General features: G+C 34.3%; 1 protein-coding gene across 1 annotated transcript in view; it reads left to right on the forward strand.

The window, feature by feature from the left end:
- Nucleotides 1-20,842, forward strand: part of LOC107626655 (putative disease resistance RPP13-like protein 3) — a 34,708-nt gene that overhangs the window by 7,695 nt on the left and 6,171 nt on the right. The window contains exons 3-4 of the mRNA XM_088504699.1: nucleotides 13,941-16,376; nucleotides 18,593-18,601. Coding sequence (XP_088360825.1) covers nucleotides 13,962-16,376; nucleotides 18,593-18,601 — 2,424 coding nt within the window. The 5' untranslated portion in view covers nucleotides 13,941-13,961. The remainder of the gene's footprint in view (nucleotides 1-13,940; nucleotides 16,377-18,592; nucleotides 18,602-20,842) is intronic.

Raw genomic sequence — 20,842 nt, forward strand, 5'->3', positions numbered from 1 at the left:
TTATAATCAAACAGAAATATATATATATAGGGATGAATAAGTATTGCTAGAAACAGAGTCGAATCATATTCTAAAAGGAAAAATCTAGAACAAGGAATTCCAACATAACCAATAAAAGAGAAAACGGTGTATTAAGCTACGCGACACGAACAAAATTATACGTCAAAATGGAACTAACTTCAAAAATTAATTTCTAACGTTCCCAGAACCCGTGAACCGCATCGCTTATTAACTCCACTTTGTCCATGATAACCCATTAACTTTACCGTATACATAAACCATCAACATTAAGCTGGCCAGACTTAATATCAACAGATATGCAATAGTAAGCTAACAGCGTTAATCAAAAGACAGTCATGTGCATAAAGCTCTAATTCTCGTCATTCGGACAAGACCTATAACATGACAGACACTCAGAGTATGCAATTGAAGCATAATCGGTCCATTTCTCAGGCTCTACAGGAAAGACCGCTCTGATACCATAATGTAACACCCTCACTATCAGAAATCACGCTTCCGGCTGCGCTACTCTGATAGCAAGGAGTATTACGACTACTTTACATACTAAATACTAAAATAGGAGCCTGTGACTCGACACTGTATCGCTGATTTCCTTAAAAACCGGAAATAAACACTTTATCTTAATAAAAATACAAACAGGCATAGATTCATATACAAGACTCCTTACATAATAACCCATAATATAATATACATATAGAACATACAATTCCTATCCCTCTTACAAATTTGTTATAACAAAGACGAGGGAATAAAATAACCTAATTAATACAACAACATATCAACCAAACGCAGTATAACTCTTCTTAACGCTTCTTCATCCGGTTCCTGAAAAGGTAAAGCTGTAGGGGGGTGAGAACCTAACCACACGGTCTCACCACGGAGTTTCAAAGTTGTCATAAGAAGATATTCAATAAGAAAACTGTTTTCAGATTCTGTAATTATCATTGTCTTATAAATACTTCTAAAATTCAATAGCTAATCGTTTAAAACCTTTTCAAAGAGGCAGTGTTTAACATTTTCAAAAAAAATCAAAATCTTTCCTTTCTCATAAGCAAATCTCAATCAGAAACCAACCACACAATCAAACAACACAGTCATTAATTCAGCACCAAGGTTCATTCTTAAATGTAGCACACCAGGACAAACACAGGCAAGACAAACAAGGAAAGCACAAGTAGGTAGCAGTTACAGCAAATTGTTCAAGTAGCAGTTAAGAACAGTTTAGCAATTAGGCAAACCAAAACAAGTTCAAACCCAAGCAAAGCATACAAATGCATATGATGCATGCCTGTCCTATGGCTGATGAGGCTCATCTGTCGGTTATCCAGCCAACCCGACAAGTCTGAATTGTCCTTAGACTGTCCCCCGACGTGCATCCCCAAGAGTCTATGCATAGTTTTTTTCTCAAATAATCAATATTACTCAATGGGGGTAACATTCCCGGGAATTTATATAGTGCCCGGTCACACTTACGTCGTAGGGTCAACAGAGTATCGAGTTTTCAACCTGGTACACGTGGTGGCAAGCCACGGCACTTAATCCAGGGAACCTCGTATCTCAGATATTTCAAATTCATAAGCCATATAAATAATTCATTCATCATTCATCAATATCTAAGCCATTCTCAATATTATCATCATTCGTCAATCCATATCCATTTCCAAATTTATTCAAAAATCATATTTCAAATCAATCCTCATCATCCTTCTTTGATAAATGAAGTATTCTTAAATCATCATTTAATGCTTAAAATTAAACCTTTTAAAATAACTACTTCAAATGAAACTTCTAATTTTATAAAATTTCGGCAGCATCTCCTCTAAAACTCGGATTCTGCCACCCTTTTCGGGTCCCATCCAAACGTTTCTCAAACCTTTCCAAAACCTCAATCATTTTCCAAGATTCGGCTAGTTCCAATATCAAATAATTTTCAAAGCGAATCAGTGCCCATAATAAATCTCTTTTTAAAATCAGACCAGCTCAAATACTAAATCATTTATGAAGTCACTAACTCAAAATTAAACCATTTCCAAAGCCAATTCTTTTACATCATCAAAAATAGCTTCAAAACCAAGAAAAGCCATTTCTCATAATAATCAACTAAATAACCTTTCAAACTAATTTCTTTTCAGCAATCACAAACTACTCAAGCAGCCAAGCAATCAGTCATTCAGTCCAGCAAACAACCACATTTAGAAGGCAATTATAATCACAGGCATATGTTCTCTCACATTAATATCTATTTATCACAACTCTGTAATATAAATTAGATTTTAAGAAAAACCCCTACCTCGACTCGTCGAAACCATAACTTAAAATGCGTCAACGAAACCATTTCTCTTAACCCGAAACCAACAGCAACCGCAAACTCCGTCCCTGATCACTTTTGCAGCACTCACAGCAACTTAAAAGCGACATGCATCGCTCAAAACACGACCCTACGTTACCAGAACCTCAGAGTTTATAACCAAACATAACATAATATTAACACGGCTTTCCGAAACGTAAATACTTACCGAACTAAGAAAATGAAACAGCGGCGGTCGCTGAATTGGTTTAGCGGCAGCTCCGGCAGCCACCTCGAACGGCAGCGGCGACCAGAACTCCGGCATCGGCGACTGAAACAAACATACAGCGATGATTAAGCTCCCGGAAATTCAAAGAAAGCAAAAACCAACTTAAAACCTTACCGGCGGTAGATCTCGGTGGCGGCAGAGGTGTTCTCCGACGGTAGAAGCGGCGGTAACCCCGATGGCGGCGCTGACAACGACGGCTCCCTCCGGTGACTACCTAACCACGGCGACGGCAAGGAAGCCATGGCAGCGGCGGCAACAAGCTCCTCTCCCGCGGGCTCCTTCTCTCTCCTGCGTTTGGCTCGGCGGCAACGGAGATCTCTTCTCCTTTTTCTACCCGCGACCAGCCTTGACGGTGACGGACCCAGAGGCGGCAACGACCATACGCGCAGCAGCAGCAGCCCGCGATGATGACGATGGCGGCGCAGCGTGGTGGCGGCGCGACGAATGGTGGCGACGGCGCAGGTGACACGACGAAGGCGGTCCGAACAGCTCCTCCTCCCCTCCCTCTCTCACGGGTCTTCCTCTTCTCTTCCTCGGCGGCGCGATGACAGATCCGACAGCGGTGACGCGACGCAGCGGCTCCCACGCGACACTCTCCTTCTCTCTCAGATCTCCCCTCTCCTCTGCCAGCAGCGGCGGCGACGGTGGCAGTGACACCCACCGCGCCGCCTCACTCTTCTCCCCCATCTCCTTCCTTCCTCGGTTCCCATCCTTCTTCCCCTTTCTCTTTTTTTTTTTTCTTTCTTTCCTTCTGATGGGATTTTTGTGGGTAAGTGAGGGTAGGGAAAGGGGTGCAGCTGTGTGTGCGTGTGAACTGAGAGATGTGAGTGTGAGTGTTTATAAAAATTAGGCTTATGGTTTTGTTTTAGCAATTTAGGATTTAATTTAGATTTTAGTTATTTTTAATCAAATTAGAGTATATAATGTTAATTTGAAATCTAATTTTAATCTTCAAAATTATTTTAAAATATTATTTGTTGTATTAAAATACTAATTGGTTTAAAATCAAATTCTCTAATTGAATTTATAAGATAATAAGATTAATTTTCTTTATTTCTAAAACTTGAAGTATTAAATCATAGAAATATCAATTATTTGAATTAAATCACATAAATATTCTTGTCATCCAATAACTACTAATTTTGAAATTTAAATATAGCAAATAATTCAATAATTATAAAATTAGGTAAAATTCTAATTAATTATCAAAACCTGATTTAATTAGCTTTAATAAAATAATTCCTAAAGATAAAATTTCTAATGAATTAAATGAATTGAAATTAATTTATAATAAGATTTATTCGAAAATTCTGGGTCTTACAATTAACATATAATTAAGAATTTAGCATAAACATAAATTATAATTATAATACTATAATGAGGAATTAATAAGTAGATGCTAACATCTCATTGAGGCACCCAAGAGAAATAATATATAAGCAGCTTAGCCTTGAGAATTATCATGGGATTAAAAACAAAGACAATTCAAAGCAATCAATCTTTGTAAGAATTAGTTTTGGTAAAACACCTCGCCCCATAAACCAAGCATGTTTTTTTGCATTATAACAGTAAAATGTAATATACAATAACTAAAGCAAAAAAATTAAAAAAGAAAATAAAAACCTATCAGAGGTAGGGGCTCAAAGTAAAGAAACTGGGGCAAACTCAAAAGCTCGAATCAATGAATCAAAACTAGATGCAGCCATGACCAGGTACCCAACAACGATGGCCAACTGTGATGACAAGGATCGACAGCCAGGAGACATAGCAATGATAGAGAATGACAAATCAGATCAACCGAAAACGAAGAATTTCTTCACTGCTAGTTCTGCACGATAACGTTCTATCGGGTCATGATTATCACACTTTATTTTATAAATCCATTTGTTACCAATTGCTTTCCTTCTATCCGGGAGTGGGACAAGCTCCCACGTCTTGTTTCTGCATAGTACTTCCATTTTTTCTTATATGGCCGTCATCCATAAAGAAGAATGTGAATTTTCAACAGCCTCTTGAAAGGTTGATGGTTCTCCATCTTCAATAACAAAACAATATGCATAATGGCAAGTTATGGTATAGTCGGCATGCCATGATGGTTTTCTCAGTTTAGGTGTTGTTCTGCGAGCTTCAGCTGGTCCTTGTTCAACTTGCTCAGGTTCTACTTCAAAAGAGTCCTTTTTTCTAGACTTATCATTCATGTATATCGTAGTAGTTTCTTTAGTGCTACTGTTGTTTTTTTGCTCCTTTTGCAACTCGTTTTCAGCAAATATAACATCTCTACTGAGAATAACAGCATAGCCCAAGAAGATATACTTTCTTGATTTAGGATCAAGCTTTGTTCTTTCTTCGATATTGAACATCACATAAATAGGACATCCAAACATATAGAGAGAAGAATAATCAGGTGGCTTACCTTGCCACATCTCCATTGGAGTTTTCAACCCAATTACTGTTGACGGTGATCTGTTAATCACAGGATGTTTTGACTGCTTCTGTCCAGAAAGAATTGGCTAATCCTGCAGTCCGCAACATAGCTCGACTTCTTTTTAGAAGAGTTCTGTTCATCCGCTCTACAACACCATTTTGTTGAGGTATATATGCAACTTTAAATTGCCTCTGAATACCCTCATGCTTGCAAAATGCAATGATCACCATTAGTGCATTCTCCTCCATTGTCGGTCCTCATGCACTTTATTTTCTTCTCACTTTCAGGCTCTATTCGTGCTTTAAACTCCTTAAATACTAGAAACATATCTGACTTCTTCTTGATGGAAAATACCTAGATTCTTCGTGAGTAATCATCTATGAAGGAGACAAAATATTTTGCTCTTCCTAGTGATAATTCTGGTGATTCTCACACATTAGAATGAATCAAGTCTAGTACGTGCTAGCTTTTAGCGATTGATCTTTTAAACTTCAATCTATACTGTTTGCTTGTCCCAAGTGTTCATAGAAAGGTAGATTCACCGTTTTAAACCCTGGAAGGAGATTATGTTATGCAAGAACCTATATAGAGCATGTTTTGACATATGGTTTAATTTGCGATGCCACAATATCATTGTGTCTTCTTGGTCCACAAATGTAACTGATGCTTCTGCGTCTCAAACTGTATCTCTAGAAAGCAAGTAGAGATTGGTTGTTAGCCATTTTTCCTTCATGATCACACAAGCACCATTAGTCACCTTCAATGATCCAATTTCAATATTAATCTTGTACCCTTAAGAATCCAACCGCTCAACGGATAACAAATTTTTTCTCAGGCCATTCACATGTCTTACACCTTGAACTGTATGGATGGAACCATCAAACATCTTAATTTTTATAGTACCGATTCCAAAAATTTCTAAGGCATGATCATCTCCCATGAGTACAGATCCTTTTGAAACAGGTTCATAAGTGCTAAACCACTCATGATGTGGAGTCATGTGATATGTTGCTGCACAATTCAATAGCCAGATATCAGCTAATGGTTTATTGTCTTCATGACCAATAGCAACTTCGATGCACAAGACATCTCCATCATCAAAGGTGTTTGCAACACAACTATGTGAGGTAGTTGCATTAGCAGTTTTTTCTATGCTCTTCTTGTTGAACCAACAATCTTTCTTCAAGTGCCCTTTTTTGCCACAGTTATAACAAGTAAGGTTCTTCTTTCGAGACCTTGATCTACCACAACTTTGACTCCCACTAGAGCCACATTTTGTTGATCTACCTCTCATCACCAACAAAACTTCTGCTTGCTTAGAACTTTCCATTTCGATCATCTTTATTTTGTGCCTGCTTTCTTCTTCAAGAATAGTGGCAGCAACATCATCAAATCAAAGTTGATTAGAAATATTGTTATTTGTGATATTGATGATAAGTTGATCATACGAGTCTGGTAAACTTTGGAGAAGCAGTTCAGCACGTTCATTTTCTACAATTTGACACTCCATGGCTGTCAGTTGTGAAAATACAGTATTAAGATTGTTGATATAATCCGTCACCGATGTAGATTCACTCATACGAAGAGTATAGAGCCTCCTTTTCATGAATATTCTATTGTGAAGTGACTTCGTTTCGTACAACTTAGTGAGTGCCTCCTAAATCTCCTCTGCTGTCTGTTTCTCCGATATGCTTGATAATACGGAATCTGCCATAGCCAAGTGTAAATTGGCAATGACGTTCCCCTCCATCTCTTTTCACTTGTCATCAGGAATATCGGTAGGCCTGCCTTCTATAATGATCCTTTCTCAAAATTGCCTTGATCTTCAGTTTTCAAAGAAAAAAGTTATTCCCATTGAATTTCTCGATCTTAAATTTTGTTTCCATGGTTCTGATACCAACTTGCCCTTTTGCAGCGGAAGATTAAGAACCTAAAGTTCTGATACCACTGTTAGGTACCAGATTTAATAGAGACAAAATAACACAACTATAATTTGTGGACGAGAAATAGATGGAACTGAACAAGAATATAGACAATAGTGAAAATAATATGACAAAGTGGTGTAATTACAGTCTCTCACAATATATAGAGAAGTTTATAATACTCTCTTACATATTATAGAAATTCATACAAAGAGATTACACACATGAGAGACCTTACTACTTTTCTCTCTAAGTTTCACTCACTAATTCTATGCAAAAACATGACATACATTAGCAAATACCTTAACTCCCTATATAGTATTTTATGGAGGTGCATTTGGTTTACAAGTTGATCAAGTTATGCACAAATTGCACAAGTGTGTATACTAGAGTCTTCTTTCATATTCATCTTTATCAAGTTGTATGACAAGTTGATAAATATCAACTTATGTAATAACTCATTCTTTGACTAAGTCAAATATTGCAACTAAAATAACTTATCTTCAAGTTGCAAATTTTGCATGTAATACCCTACTACGTAGAGATTTAAGCTTAAGTCATAAAATAGAGGTAGTGAGATATTATAACATCTAAAAGAAAACATGTACGTAATATAGTTGAAGAAATTTATAACTAGGAGCCTTGAAAGAAGGTTTAAATAAAAACTGCAAAAATAAAACACATTGCACATGGAAAAGCGCAACCGGATAAAACATAAACTACACAATAAGAAGTGGAGGATAAAAATACAAAATAGCAAGCTCTTGACTCATCCCGCGAAGTAAATACATATGTCATAACCCGAAGGAATCCCAAAATACAAAATAAACGACATGTTTCTCCATCGTCGACCTCTAAGAGGGACATAGTTAGCTATATATACATATAGGAGAATTCTAAATCATAATATATCATATGATATCAAAATATAAAATCCTAAAATAGATTTTGTTTGCCAGAGATCTCAAATGCTCACCGAGGTGCATACCGACCTGCATATGAAAATAACAACATATATATGATATGAGAACCGAAGGTTCTCAGTATGGTAATAGTGCCCACATACATAATATACAAGGTCCCGGAAAAGCCAAAAGCAATCCTAGAACTTCGACACTCAGATTTAAATCTTAAGGTTTATAAATAAAAAACCATAAACAGGGTAGGTTATCTAAGGTTCTTATTTCTAATTCCTTTCTAACTTAAGCCCTAATTTCCACCTTTCTCCAATCCTCCAAAACTCTAGTACACAGACAAGCAAATACAAACAAAACAAACACAAATAGGATACAGATATGGCAAGTAGCAAATATAGCAGGTAAGCATGATAATCACATAGGCAAATCCAATTAATGCACAATCATTCAAAACACACATATGCATATGATGTATGCCTTTCTTACTAGCCGTGAATTCACGTGTTGGTTAAGTTACCAGAACCCGACACATCCGGTAGCTAACCTGGACATGGTCTCTAGGTTACGCATCCCAAGGAGGAACACAAATGAAGGAGAGTGCCTTTCCACCTTCTCCTAGAGGAATTACAAATAAGTGTACCTTTCCACCTTGCAACCGGAGAAGAATGTGAGAAAAAACAATACGAAGGAGAGTGCCTTTCTACCTTCCCCACATCTACATCACGACAAGAGAGGGAATCCTTTGTCCTCAACTTGCAAACCTCGTGAGCAGGATGAAACTCCCGTCCTCACCACGGGCGGGATAAAACCTCCGTCTCCATCAGGACACCGCAACCACGAGCAAAACGGGTTGGAACCTCCATCATTGCCCGGTGTAAGCACCAATACAATTTTCGAGGTGACACATAAGCAGGATCACACTTAGATCTTACCATCTCAGCCAATCCGGCCATATTCAATCATTACCAATCTCAACATTCACCTCTTAATTTAGTCATCAACTATACGTCATCATCAATTCCGCACTTCCTCAACCATACTTCACCACTTCACACACTTTCTTCACTTCCAAGTCACCATTTCCTCAAGGTTCAACCCCCTCACTATGAATAAAACTAAGTTTAGGGTCTTAAAGGGTAAAAATAGAGTTTTAAAAGTTCAAAATCATGTTTAAAATCACAAAACTCAAGTTTTTGAAAAACAGGGCATGCGTATGCGAATCATGTCCCGTGTATGCAGAAGGGTGATTTTTCCCAACTCGCGTACGCGACCCTTGCCTGCGTACGCGAGTACCCTGGACAGAGGCGAATGGTCGCATACGCAGCCATATGTCCGCGTACGCGTCCCACACCTTTTTCTCAAAAAGTTGTTTGATGGTTATCAATGGCTAAGAGAAAGGGGGTTGAATCTTAGCCTCCTTTTCTTGTGACTATTACTTTTTGCTTTTTCAAATAAACTTAGGAGATATTTTTACTTTTGTCTCGTATCGAATTGAGAGACATTTTCTTTTTGTCTCCTGAGTAATAGAAATAGAAGAGAAGTAGAGAGGAAGGAGTAACACCCAGATATATCCTGGTTCAGCTACCTAGTGCAATGTAGCCTATGTCCAGTCTCCATCACAATTATGATGGAATTTCACTAACTTTTTTAACACATTACATACACCAATGTTTCCCTAGGATCTACCCAATCCTATTTGGAACAAATCTAGATTCTAACCCAATCTAAATTTGACTAGGACTCAACCTATCTTTCAACAGTCAAGTGCTAACCCAACTTGTAAGGGAATCCCCACAGGATTATGAAACAAAACAGAAAGATGTACAAAGAAAATCTGAGACATCTTATGGCTTTTTCTCCTAATTTAACTCACTGCCTTTTACCTCTTATTGGCTTTTTCTTACAAACCTCACCATGTTTGCCTTTTTCAATGAGACTCAGACAAATTAAACTGAGAAAAAGAAAATACTAATGAACAACATGAAGGAGGAGAAATCAACAAGCTTAGGAAGCTATGAGAACCGAACTCTGTGCTTTGTTCTTTCTCTCTTACTTTCAACCCTTGGCCGTTCACTCTTATTATAGAAGAGTGAATCTTCCAAGGTTGAAGCTAGTTTAAGGTCCATACTATCTTCTTCTTCTTTACAGAGCTTGCAGTGGCTTTGTCAGTGATGGGGGAGAGATCCGAATTTGTTGAATGCAACTTATCCATTCTCTCTCATCCTTTTTCTTCAAGCTTCTTCAATCTTGACCGTAGAGCTTTGTTTTGGCTCCAGGTTTTGATTTGGACTGTGGATGAGCTTCTGACTATAGTTGACTTCACTTTCTCCATGGTTGCTTGATTTGTGCTTGAGACTTCGTGGATTTCTTCTTGGTTCCTCGATGTAGCACAAATGAGAGAAGATACTTTCTTGATGTGCTCTGACCATATGAAAACTAGCTACTTGGTTGTAGCCTTTTAATTTCTTCTTGCTTAGATTTGGAAACAAACCTTTTGTTCTTCAACCTACCATAGCTTCTGAACTTTCCTTTTCTTTCTTCCTTCCTTGTCTATGACGTGACTGAAGTAAAACGAGAGAGGAGAGAGAAGAAAGGATTTGGCTTTCGGTGGAAGCTTCAAGGAAATTAATTGAAATGAATTTAGGGTTCAAGTATTTGAAGGTGGGAAGTATAGGTTACCGAATGGGCTTGAAGGATTTGGGCCATCTATCTTTCTTTGGTTCATGGATGTGTGATGGGACTTGGATTAATTATGGTGGACCAATGTATGTGTTACAATGGGCTTAATCATTTGTTCCTTGGGCCAAGATGTTTAATTTATTTTCCTGCACATTTAACCAAATAAGTTATACAAACAATTGATAATTAGCTTATAATGTTTGTACATCATAGAAATTAGTTTTCCAAACTCAACACTGTTAATGCTGCAGAATTTACATTTAAACACCAAACTTCCAACGCGTATAGCTTTTTTTGTAAAAAATTGTTTTTCATCATTCTTCAAACGGTGTAAACTTCACGGACGCAATTTTCAATTGAAACAAATTTGGAAAAACTTGAGGATTCGAAAGCCGAGTTATGGCCCGCTGAAGTTCAGTAAAAAATCATATTTTTCCTCAAAAATACCAACCTCTATTTTTACCAAATTTTCTTTTTCAAACCAAACCACTATCAACCAAAACACTTCCAAAACACTCATAATCAATGCCAAATGCTTATCAACCTTTAATCAATCATTCAACCATTTAAACTATTCAATTCTCAATTCCTCAACTCATTCAAGATTCTCAATTTAATATACTTTAAGTCAATACTCATCAATAATTACACAACAATATTTCTACATATAACAAGTCATACTCATTCAACCAATTCATACTCATACCTAACCAATTCTCATTCACTCCGTGACCCATCAATACACAAATTCATGAATTTCAACCCCAAGAATTCATAATCAACATAATCTCATTCTCAATCATTAAAATATCATCATTAAATCACCAATCACCAACGCATTTCAAGACCAGTCAATATTTTTATTAAGGTTACTAACTCATAACATACATACATGCTTCAACCTATCTTATAGTCATCTAGCCTATGTTTTCACAAGACATTATATATTATATACGGGAAACCAAAATCATACCTTGGCCGATTTCTCTCTATGCTAAAGACACCTTAAATACGCAAGACCACAAGCCTTCACCACCAAAATTCAGCAACCAAGACTCAATCCAAGCTTTCAATCACCTCAATTGTGTTCCACAATCACATATTCACTACCTAATATACATTATCACATACATATACACAAACTTAATACTTAACCACAATTAATAAAGAAATTCACTATGGTTTGAGAATCCTCACCTTACCAACGGAAAATTGGGTCAAAACTCGGCAAGCCTATTAGGTTAGCTTGATCCTAAACATCAAAACCAATAAAATCTCAACACCCAAATCATAGGATTTTTGAAATTGGGGGAGGAGAGAATCGAAACTGAAAAGTGACTTCCTTACCTAATTGAGTACTGGACTTTGTAGAGCTTGACATTGCGGTCGCATGGCCGCATACGGTGCGGCGATCGGAACTCCGGATCAAAAGTTATATGAAGTTAAACTTTAGCCAAGGGTTTGTAAATTTGTGCTTTATTCTTCCCCCTTCTCCCTTGTGCACCGTGTTTCTCATCATATGGGGAGAGGGGATGCTGAGTTGCTTAAGTAAAATGGGGTTGGGTTGGGTCATGGGCTTGATTTGGATCCGGTTCAACTGGTTTGGTCCGTTCGACTCAATTTCGGGTCAAATTTTTTAAAATTAGTATCAAAATTTATTTTTAATGATCTCTACCTTATTTAACTCATAGTTATCAAACTAGTGAACCGGATCTTAAACCGGTCCAGGTGACTCTCCTAACCGTTTCTGCAATTGACCCACAGAAAACCGGTTTGACTCGCCTAAAACCGGTCGACTCGGTTTGAACCGGACATCTTTGACCGGCGGGTCAATGTCCGCACCTCCATGATGTACAAGCGGTGCCATGGAAAAAATTATGACTGTGTGTGGCTCGAACCTAGGGTCTTTGCGATAAAGCAAGGTAGATCTTCCGCTACGACAACTTGTCCTTTAGTAGTAATAGGGTAAATAATTATATATATTATAAAAGCAAAACCAAGCACTTATTAAGTTATCATACTAAGGACTAATAATTATATATATTATACTAAAAATAATTATATTTAAATTAAAGCAATATAATTTAAAAATATAAAATATTATTTTTATTTTTTCATAATAATATTGTATTTGTTTATTTTATAGTTAATTTTGATATACTAACAATATAAGATATTTTACATAAGTATCAATCACCTCTCTTCTTTTGAATAACCATTTCATGCTGTTAATATAAAAAATAATTATTTTTTTTGATATAGCGTTACATAATTAAATATAATGTATCAAAAATTTAATTTTATTATAATTGTATATATTTATTTAATTATTACTGGGTCAAACGGTTCAACTAGTAACCCACCGGTTGAACCATTAATCCAGTGACCCAGTAACTTAACCGGGTCGATTACCAGTTCGGTTTTGATAACTATGATTTAACTGTAAAATTTAACTTTCTAATATTTTTAAATAATAATTTATTTATTGGATACTTATTTATTAATTTTACGGGTTTTACAACTAGAACTTTGACTATACAAGTTGGACAACTTGCAAGTAGTTTCATGAGTCTTCTAACTTAATAAGGACCATTTGCATCATACTTGATTCTAGACCAAGTTTAAGTTCTATAATGTTCTTTAATTTTCTTAAAACTTCATCATGCTCTACTTGTATCATTTGTAACCTCTAGCCATTTTTGTTGATTTCAAACCAAAAGAAGAATTTTGCTTCTTCTTTTCACATATGTTACTAATTTGTTGAAAGACTATGGCCTTGATGATGCCAAACCTACGAGTACACCTATGAAATACACATCCAAACTATCCAAGATAGTGGCTCTTCCTTACATTAACGTCTTAGGTTATCGTCTATTAGTGGACAGATTAGTATATTTGACAACAATACGACCTGATATTTGCTATGTTGTTGGCAAATTAAGTCCATGCTTAGATTGTCCTACCACTGCACACTACCAAACAGCAATTTAAGTTCTCATGTACCTTAAAAACACCCCTGCTACTGGACTTCTATTCCCTGTCTCACCTGACCTTAGTTTGAAAGGATTTATTAATATTAATTGGGCCTCATGTCCAGACATTGATGTTGATTGTCTGCATCTTGTCTGATCAAATTACTTCCAATTTTGAGCAAGAATCAGACAACAGATATACTCATAAAGCAGTGTGACCAAATTGATTATACCAAATCGATTTTAATAACTCAAAGAATAAACCACTTATATTTTATTAGGAGATTTTTTATGTTATAGTATACAATGTTGTTTTTTTATTAACTAGGAAATTAACTACTTTACTAGTAATTTTTACATTGAGCAATTGTAATTTTTTTCCCTTTGTGTGGTTAACCTTTCTTTTCCATCTTATACTTTTTTGCTAGGTTGTTTTCACTAATTCTCCAATGGCTGATGTTGTTTCTGGTGTGGCATCAACACTCTTAGGCAATCTAGCAACAAAATCTTTTCAAGAGATTGCTCTGGCATGTGGTCTTAAAGATGATGTAAAAAACTTTGAAAGTTCTTTGAGAATCATCAAAGCATATCTCATAGATGCTGAGAACAAGCAAGCAAAAAACCACAGTATAGATGAGTGGTTGAAGCAACTCAGAGAGGCATTTGATGACGCTGGTGACATATTAGATGAAATAGAGTATGAAGCAAAACTTAATGAAGTGATCAAAATGTATGGAAGCATTTGCACCAAGGTCCGCCGGTTCTTCTCATATACAAGTAATCCACTTGCATTTCGCATCAGGATGGCCCACAAAATCAAAGATATGAAACAGAAGATGGATGAAAAAATAAGAGAAGGGAGAAAGTTGGGTATAGTTGAACAACATGTCAACGCTCCAGCTATGGAGCACAATTTAGCATGGCGAGAGACTGCTTCTTCATTGCCTTTCCGTTTGTGTGGTAGACTTGAAGAGAAAGAGGAGATTATAAATTCATTGATGACACAAAAATCAGAAGCTAATAGTATTGATGTGATCTCAATTATTGGGATTGGAGGTTTGGGAAAGACTACACTTGCACAAATGGTTTACAATGATACCCCAATAAAGAAGCATTTTGATCTCTTAATGTGGGTGTGTGTATCTGATGATTTTGATGTGAAGAAGCTAATACAAAGAATTATTCATGCAGCCTTAAAGAGAGAGAATGTTGCGGATGCAAATTCTAGTTTGGAATATATGATATCTCTTCTCAATCAAACATTACATGGTAAGAAATTCTTACTCGTGTTAGACGATGTTTGGAATGAAGACCACAACAAATGGGATGAATTGAGAAATCACTTGTTAGAAGTAGGTGGTGACAAAGGCAGCAAAATTATAGTGACCACTCGTAGCAGAAAAGTTGCTGACATTGTGGGGAGTAATCTTGTAATGAAATTAGAAGGACTTCCTGAGAATGAATGTTGGCGGCTGTTTGTAAAATGTGCATTCCAAGAAGAGAAGGAAGAAGAGAAGTACCCAAGGCTAAAGCAAATGGGGGAGCAAATTGTTAAAAAATGCAAAGGAGTACCCTTGGCTATAACAACTTTGGGTTGCTTGCTTAGATCAAAATCTCATGATGAAAATGAGTGGAGAAGAATAAGGGATAGTGAGGTGTGGAATCTCGATCAAGAAGAAACTCATATTTTGCCATCACTCAGATTGAGTTACAATCACTTGCCACCAGAAGTAAAGCAATGTTTTTCATACTGCTCTTGTTATCCAAAGGATTATGAATTTGAGGTTTTTGAGTTGATTATGTTGTGGATGGCTCATGGACTCCTCCAACCTACACGCGAAGATGAAGATGCAGAAGATATTGGGAAGTTGTATATTAAGAAGCTTGTTTCAACATCTTTACTTCAAATTGATGAAGAAAAATCTTTCTTTTTTCCTAAGTTTCAAAATTTGATGACATTTAAAACACTCAAAATGCATGATCTTGTACATGATCTTGCAAAATTAACAATGAAAGAGTCAAGCAGAACAAGAACCGTTGTGCAAGAGGGGCAACAAGAAGCATCGATAGAATGGATCTCCGACAAGTTCAACTATCTGAGGGTGTTGCACCTAAAAGAAGATATGGAGTTGAGCTCGTTTCCTGATGATTGCTTTGCCACAATGAAGAAGCACTTGAGATTTCTCTTTCTTGAAAATTTTCCTAGTTTGAAAAAGCTTCCTGATTCCATTTGTAAGCTGCAAAGTTTGCAGAGTTTGGGCCTTTATTGTGACAGCCTTCAAGAACTTCCCAAAAACATGAACAAACTCATCTATCTACAATATTTGCTTTTGATGAAGATCAAAATTACAAGTTTGTCTTCAATGAATATAGGGCGCTTCCAACAACTCAAATTCTTGTATCTTTTCAATTGTTCAAAGTTAGTGTCCGTACCAAGTGCAGTTGGTCGCTTGACTACTTTAAAGAAGCTGGGATTTTTTTGGTGTGAAGAGCTGATGAATTTTGAGGATGAAGAGGAAGAAGGAAAGCAACATGTGGTAGTAAATAATTTAAACCTTCAATTGTTCTTTATCATTGGATCAAAAAAGTTGGACTTTTTACCAAAATGGCTTGAAAGAGCTACTAAATTGCAATATTTGAGTATAGACAAAACAGGGATAAAATCATTGCCCACAAGGTTGCCGATGACCTCTCTTGAAGAACTTTATATCTATCGGTGTGAAGAATTGTCATCTCTTCCCAACATGGATCAAACTCATAATCTTCAGTATTTAGTGGTATATAATTGTCCTGCATTATATGCAAGGTACAATAAGGAGACAGGTCCAGATTGGTCCAAAATTGCTCATATCCCACATTGCAAGGTTAGTTCAAATAGTCTATCTCATAATATTACAAATCTAACTTTATTATTATTATTATTATTATTATTATTATTATTATTATTATGATGCATGAATAATTAATTGTTGATGTTTTATGTTTAATTAACCAGTTAGAGTTATATCTTACTCTCCCTATAATTAATTCTAGAACTTTTTAAATTGTCAATTGTTTGAATTTCTTTTTAATAATCTTTCTAAATAAATACATGAAATCGATTAACATTATTATGCCTGCAGCACATGTCTTGAATTTTAGTTATGAATCTTAATATTACCACTAATAATGGTAACTCTTTCCATTACTACGTATTATGAATTATTGTATTGAAAACCACAATAAGCTAATTGTTATGTGAAATTCAAAGAATGAATAATTCTTAACCATTTGAATATTGGTTCAACATTATTTAAAATGAGCACAAAATTTTATTATTACTGTGATTATAGGAGTTGATGCATGAATCTTTATTTTTGGATAGTGAAATACTTTTTTTATTGTCAATTGACAGAAAATGGAAATTTAGAAAATTATAAAACAATTTAATAGTATATATATATATATATATATATATATATACATGCATGGTTGAATTAAAGCTCAAGTTATTTTAATTTCATAAGCACTAGTCTGTATTATTGCAACTTTACATATACTTGATAATAATAGCATTATCTTTGCCTAATGGTTGTGTTCTAATAATTGCTTTGTTTGGCAACTCAGATTATATTTTTGTTGGAGACCATTAAGAAGGATGCTTATTGGAGGCTAGTATTTAAGACAGAGACTAGTATTTAAGCAAGAGTAGATACTACATCTAACTCACAAACTTAAGATGTTAAGTTTATGAGTCTCTCATCTTATAAATTTTTTACTCTTTTTTTTTTTATGTGGAACTAACTCCATACACTCCTCACACTTACAACACTAACAGTCTTTAGCTACAACTACTTTATAAATGCTTTAATTTGTGTGGGTCGATTGCTTTTGTATGTTCCATTTTCTTTTAAAACTGAAAGAAAGCTATGTAGCTGGGCACCTCAAACTTTTGGGTGTTGAGTTTAGAAGTAGTTTGAATATGTCAAGGTTTTACTTGTTCTAGATTTCTATCTATTTTATTCAATTTTTAATTCGGTGTTACAGCTAAAATTTCTAATCACATTTGATTGTGCAAACAAATTTTACATCCAAGCATGCATTTTATTTCATTCATCCTTATTACAATTATTAAATGGTTAAATGACTTTTATAAAATACATGTTATTTTGCTTTAGTTCTTGTAATTACTTTTCTTTTGATTCACTAAAATTTAATAGGAGTGTTTGGATTTCTTCAATTTAGGACAACAAAATATATATTTATATATAAATGATCACAAGAACTTCTGATCTAAGCTTCATAAAATCTATTAACCTTTTAGTAGCTTGAAAATCAAAGACTTATAAAATATGGCAAAAAATAATTAAAATAACAAAAGGATTATTGAAATTCTATTAATTAATATTAATATATTTGTTAATTCAACTATGTTAGGTGTACACTAAAATTAACTACTAAAATTAGTTTCTAATATAAAATATATATTAAAATATAGAATAGTAAGAATACACATTAAAAATAAATTAAACTATTTATATACCTATACAAAAATACATAATAATTAATTTAGTGTATTAATTAAATAATATTTTTGTTGTTAACTAGAAGATATTGGAGAGTTGTATATTAATAAGCTGGTTTCGCTTCTTTGCTTCAAATTGATTCTTCTTCGGTTCTTCCTACTCCTTGAATTTGAAAAATTCAATGACATTTAAAAGACTCAAAATGCATAATCATGTACATGAACTTGCAAATTAAGAATGAAGAAGTAATTGGCCTCTGACAAATTCAACTATCTAAAAGTTTTCAAGTACTTGAGATTAATATAGATCATTCAAGTTGAAAGATTTACCTGATTGACTTTACAGAGCTACTAAATTGCGCTATTTGAGAATATGGGGAGGAAGAATGGAATCATTTCCCACATGCTTTCCAAGTGATTCTCTTAAAGAACTTCATATCATTTCTTGTAGACTCTTGTCATTTCTTCCCAACAACATGGACCAATTTCATATATAATTTTCAATTCTCAGAGATAGATGATTGTCCTAATTAGATTAGATAAACTTATCATGTTAGACCTAATTAGGACGGTTAGGTGTATGATGTAGCTACTGCGGTGTCATTTAAGTAAATTTTGACGCTATCAGCAATGAAAACGATAAAAAGACTAATGTGACTAACTTAAATTTTTTGAATGACAAATTTGATTAAAAAAATATTTCAAAAACCAATTTAGAGAACAAATGTTTTTTTAGAAACGAATTTGATCATTTAATCATTGACAATTCTTACACGCACTTACTTGTTTACGGCTATATTTACTATTTCATATATCATCTCTTGTAGCTAGGAGTGTACTCTTGAATTTTTGCAGATTGATGGGCAAGACCATAATGATAAAGATGAAGATGGAGGAGATGCAATCAAGATCAATATGAAGAGAATAAAAGGAAATAAAAGCATTATCTTTATGTGTAGTGTCTTTGTCTAATGATTATGTTTTAATTGCTTTGATTTGAGTACAATTCATGTTTTTAGCTACAAAACTTTGTCCTTTATATAATGTTGCATTATTATTTAAGACTGAAGTAAAGCTATGTATTTGGCCACCTCAGGCTTGAGTGTGTATGTTGAGTTTGGAAACTATGAATAATATTTTAAGTTTGAATTGTTCTTAATGTTACTATAGATTAACTCGATTTTTAATTGGATTTTGTAGTTTAAAAAATTTCCGAGGTTTTAATTGCATAGAGAATTTAATACTATTCAAGGATCTTATTTCGTTCATCCTTTTTAAGAATTAAAAAAAAATAGTCTTGTATGAAATATTTTAGACTTAACTAAGTTTTTAGTTTTTATGAAAATATATTATTTTGGTTGGGTTCCTATCATTTTTAACTAAAACTAGAAGATTTATTTTGGTCATTATTGTTCTCATCCGTTTTTGATAAATAATGATGTAACATATTAAATACTAGCATAACAAATTGAAATATTAGCCTTGACCTTAATATTTGGAATTTTGTCGAATATAAGTTAAGAAATGTTTTAAGAATATTGATGTTTCAGTAATTTTATCCATTGATTATAAAATATATAAATATAGTTGAGATTAATTATTAAAATTACTGAAATATTAATATTTTTAAAATATTTAAAAAAAATTAAATAGTAAATACATAATACCAAAAAGATAAATTGATCATAACTATAAAAACAATAAACATCAAATCTAGAACAAATATGTCAGAAAGCCCAACAGTTACCATATTTAAAAATTAAATACAACCAAAAATAAAAAATTTATTTAGCATTAAAATTTAAAATTAATAGAATAATACAACCATAAATTAAAAGTGCAGCATAATTTCAAGACCTAAAAAAAATACAAGGTAGAACTTGTGAGAAATGATGTGTCCATAATTTTTTATACTCCTTTTTTATATTTTTTTATGGTATAAAAGATTTTTTTTTAACTTTTCCGATTGTTCATATCACATTGGTCAAATTCTTTCTTTTGGAGGGCGCGTAAATTGAATTTTTTTAAATAATAAAAATTAAATTTTAAATTTTTAAGTTATAAAAATTATGATATTATATTATAATACTATTAAAAAAAAAACATAAACTGATAAAAAATATACACAAACAATTATATCTAACAATAATAATAATATTAGTAATTCATACTAGTATATATAATTTGGATTCTACGATAATTATTATTATGGTGATTATATATTGTTAAAATTAAAATTATATATGTAACACCGTAATATTCAAATCCTTATACTCGAGTCATAAGTTAATGATAATAAGGTGGTATAACTCTCAAAGGGGAATTTTAACACATAATTACAAATAAAATTGAAAGGAGTATTAATCGAGAAGCTTGAAAAGAGTAAAAATAAAATCGCGAATTCGTAGCGCTCACGTATCGACAAAAAGAAGGTAAAAATAAAATCATATCATTACTCCATCTCAACAAGAACAGTCCTCAGCGTCAATCGACACCAGCATGAGGGACCTCTCAGTTGTACAAACACAAATAATACAGGCAAGTAATACACATTAAGGTACAAGTAGAACAAGTAGCACATAATCAGGTAACACAGCATATATGATATAGCAATCCAAAACAAATAGGCAAACCCAAACAATTCAAACATATGCAAATGATGTATGCCTGTCCTATTACTGATGATATCATCTGTCGGTTATATAGCCAACCCGATACGTCCTGGTAGCTAACCATGGACAGAAACACCCATGCGGAGCAAGTGGGCTTGAGCTACAACCCCTTTGCTACTACCCGTTTAACCCAGAACCAGTGCAACAACCACTA

Source organism: Arachis ipaensis, chromosome B2 (assembly GCF_059453495.1).
Source record: "Arachis ipaensis isolate K30076 ecotype BB chromosome B2, ASM5945349v1, whole genome shotgun sequence".
NCBI classification, from domain to species: Eukaryota; Viridiplantae; Streptophyta; class Magnoliopsida; order Fabales; family Fabaceae; genus Arachis; species Arachis ipaensis.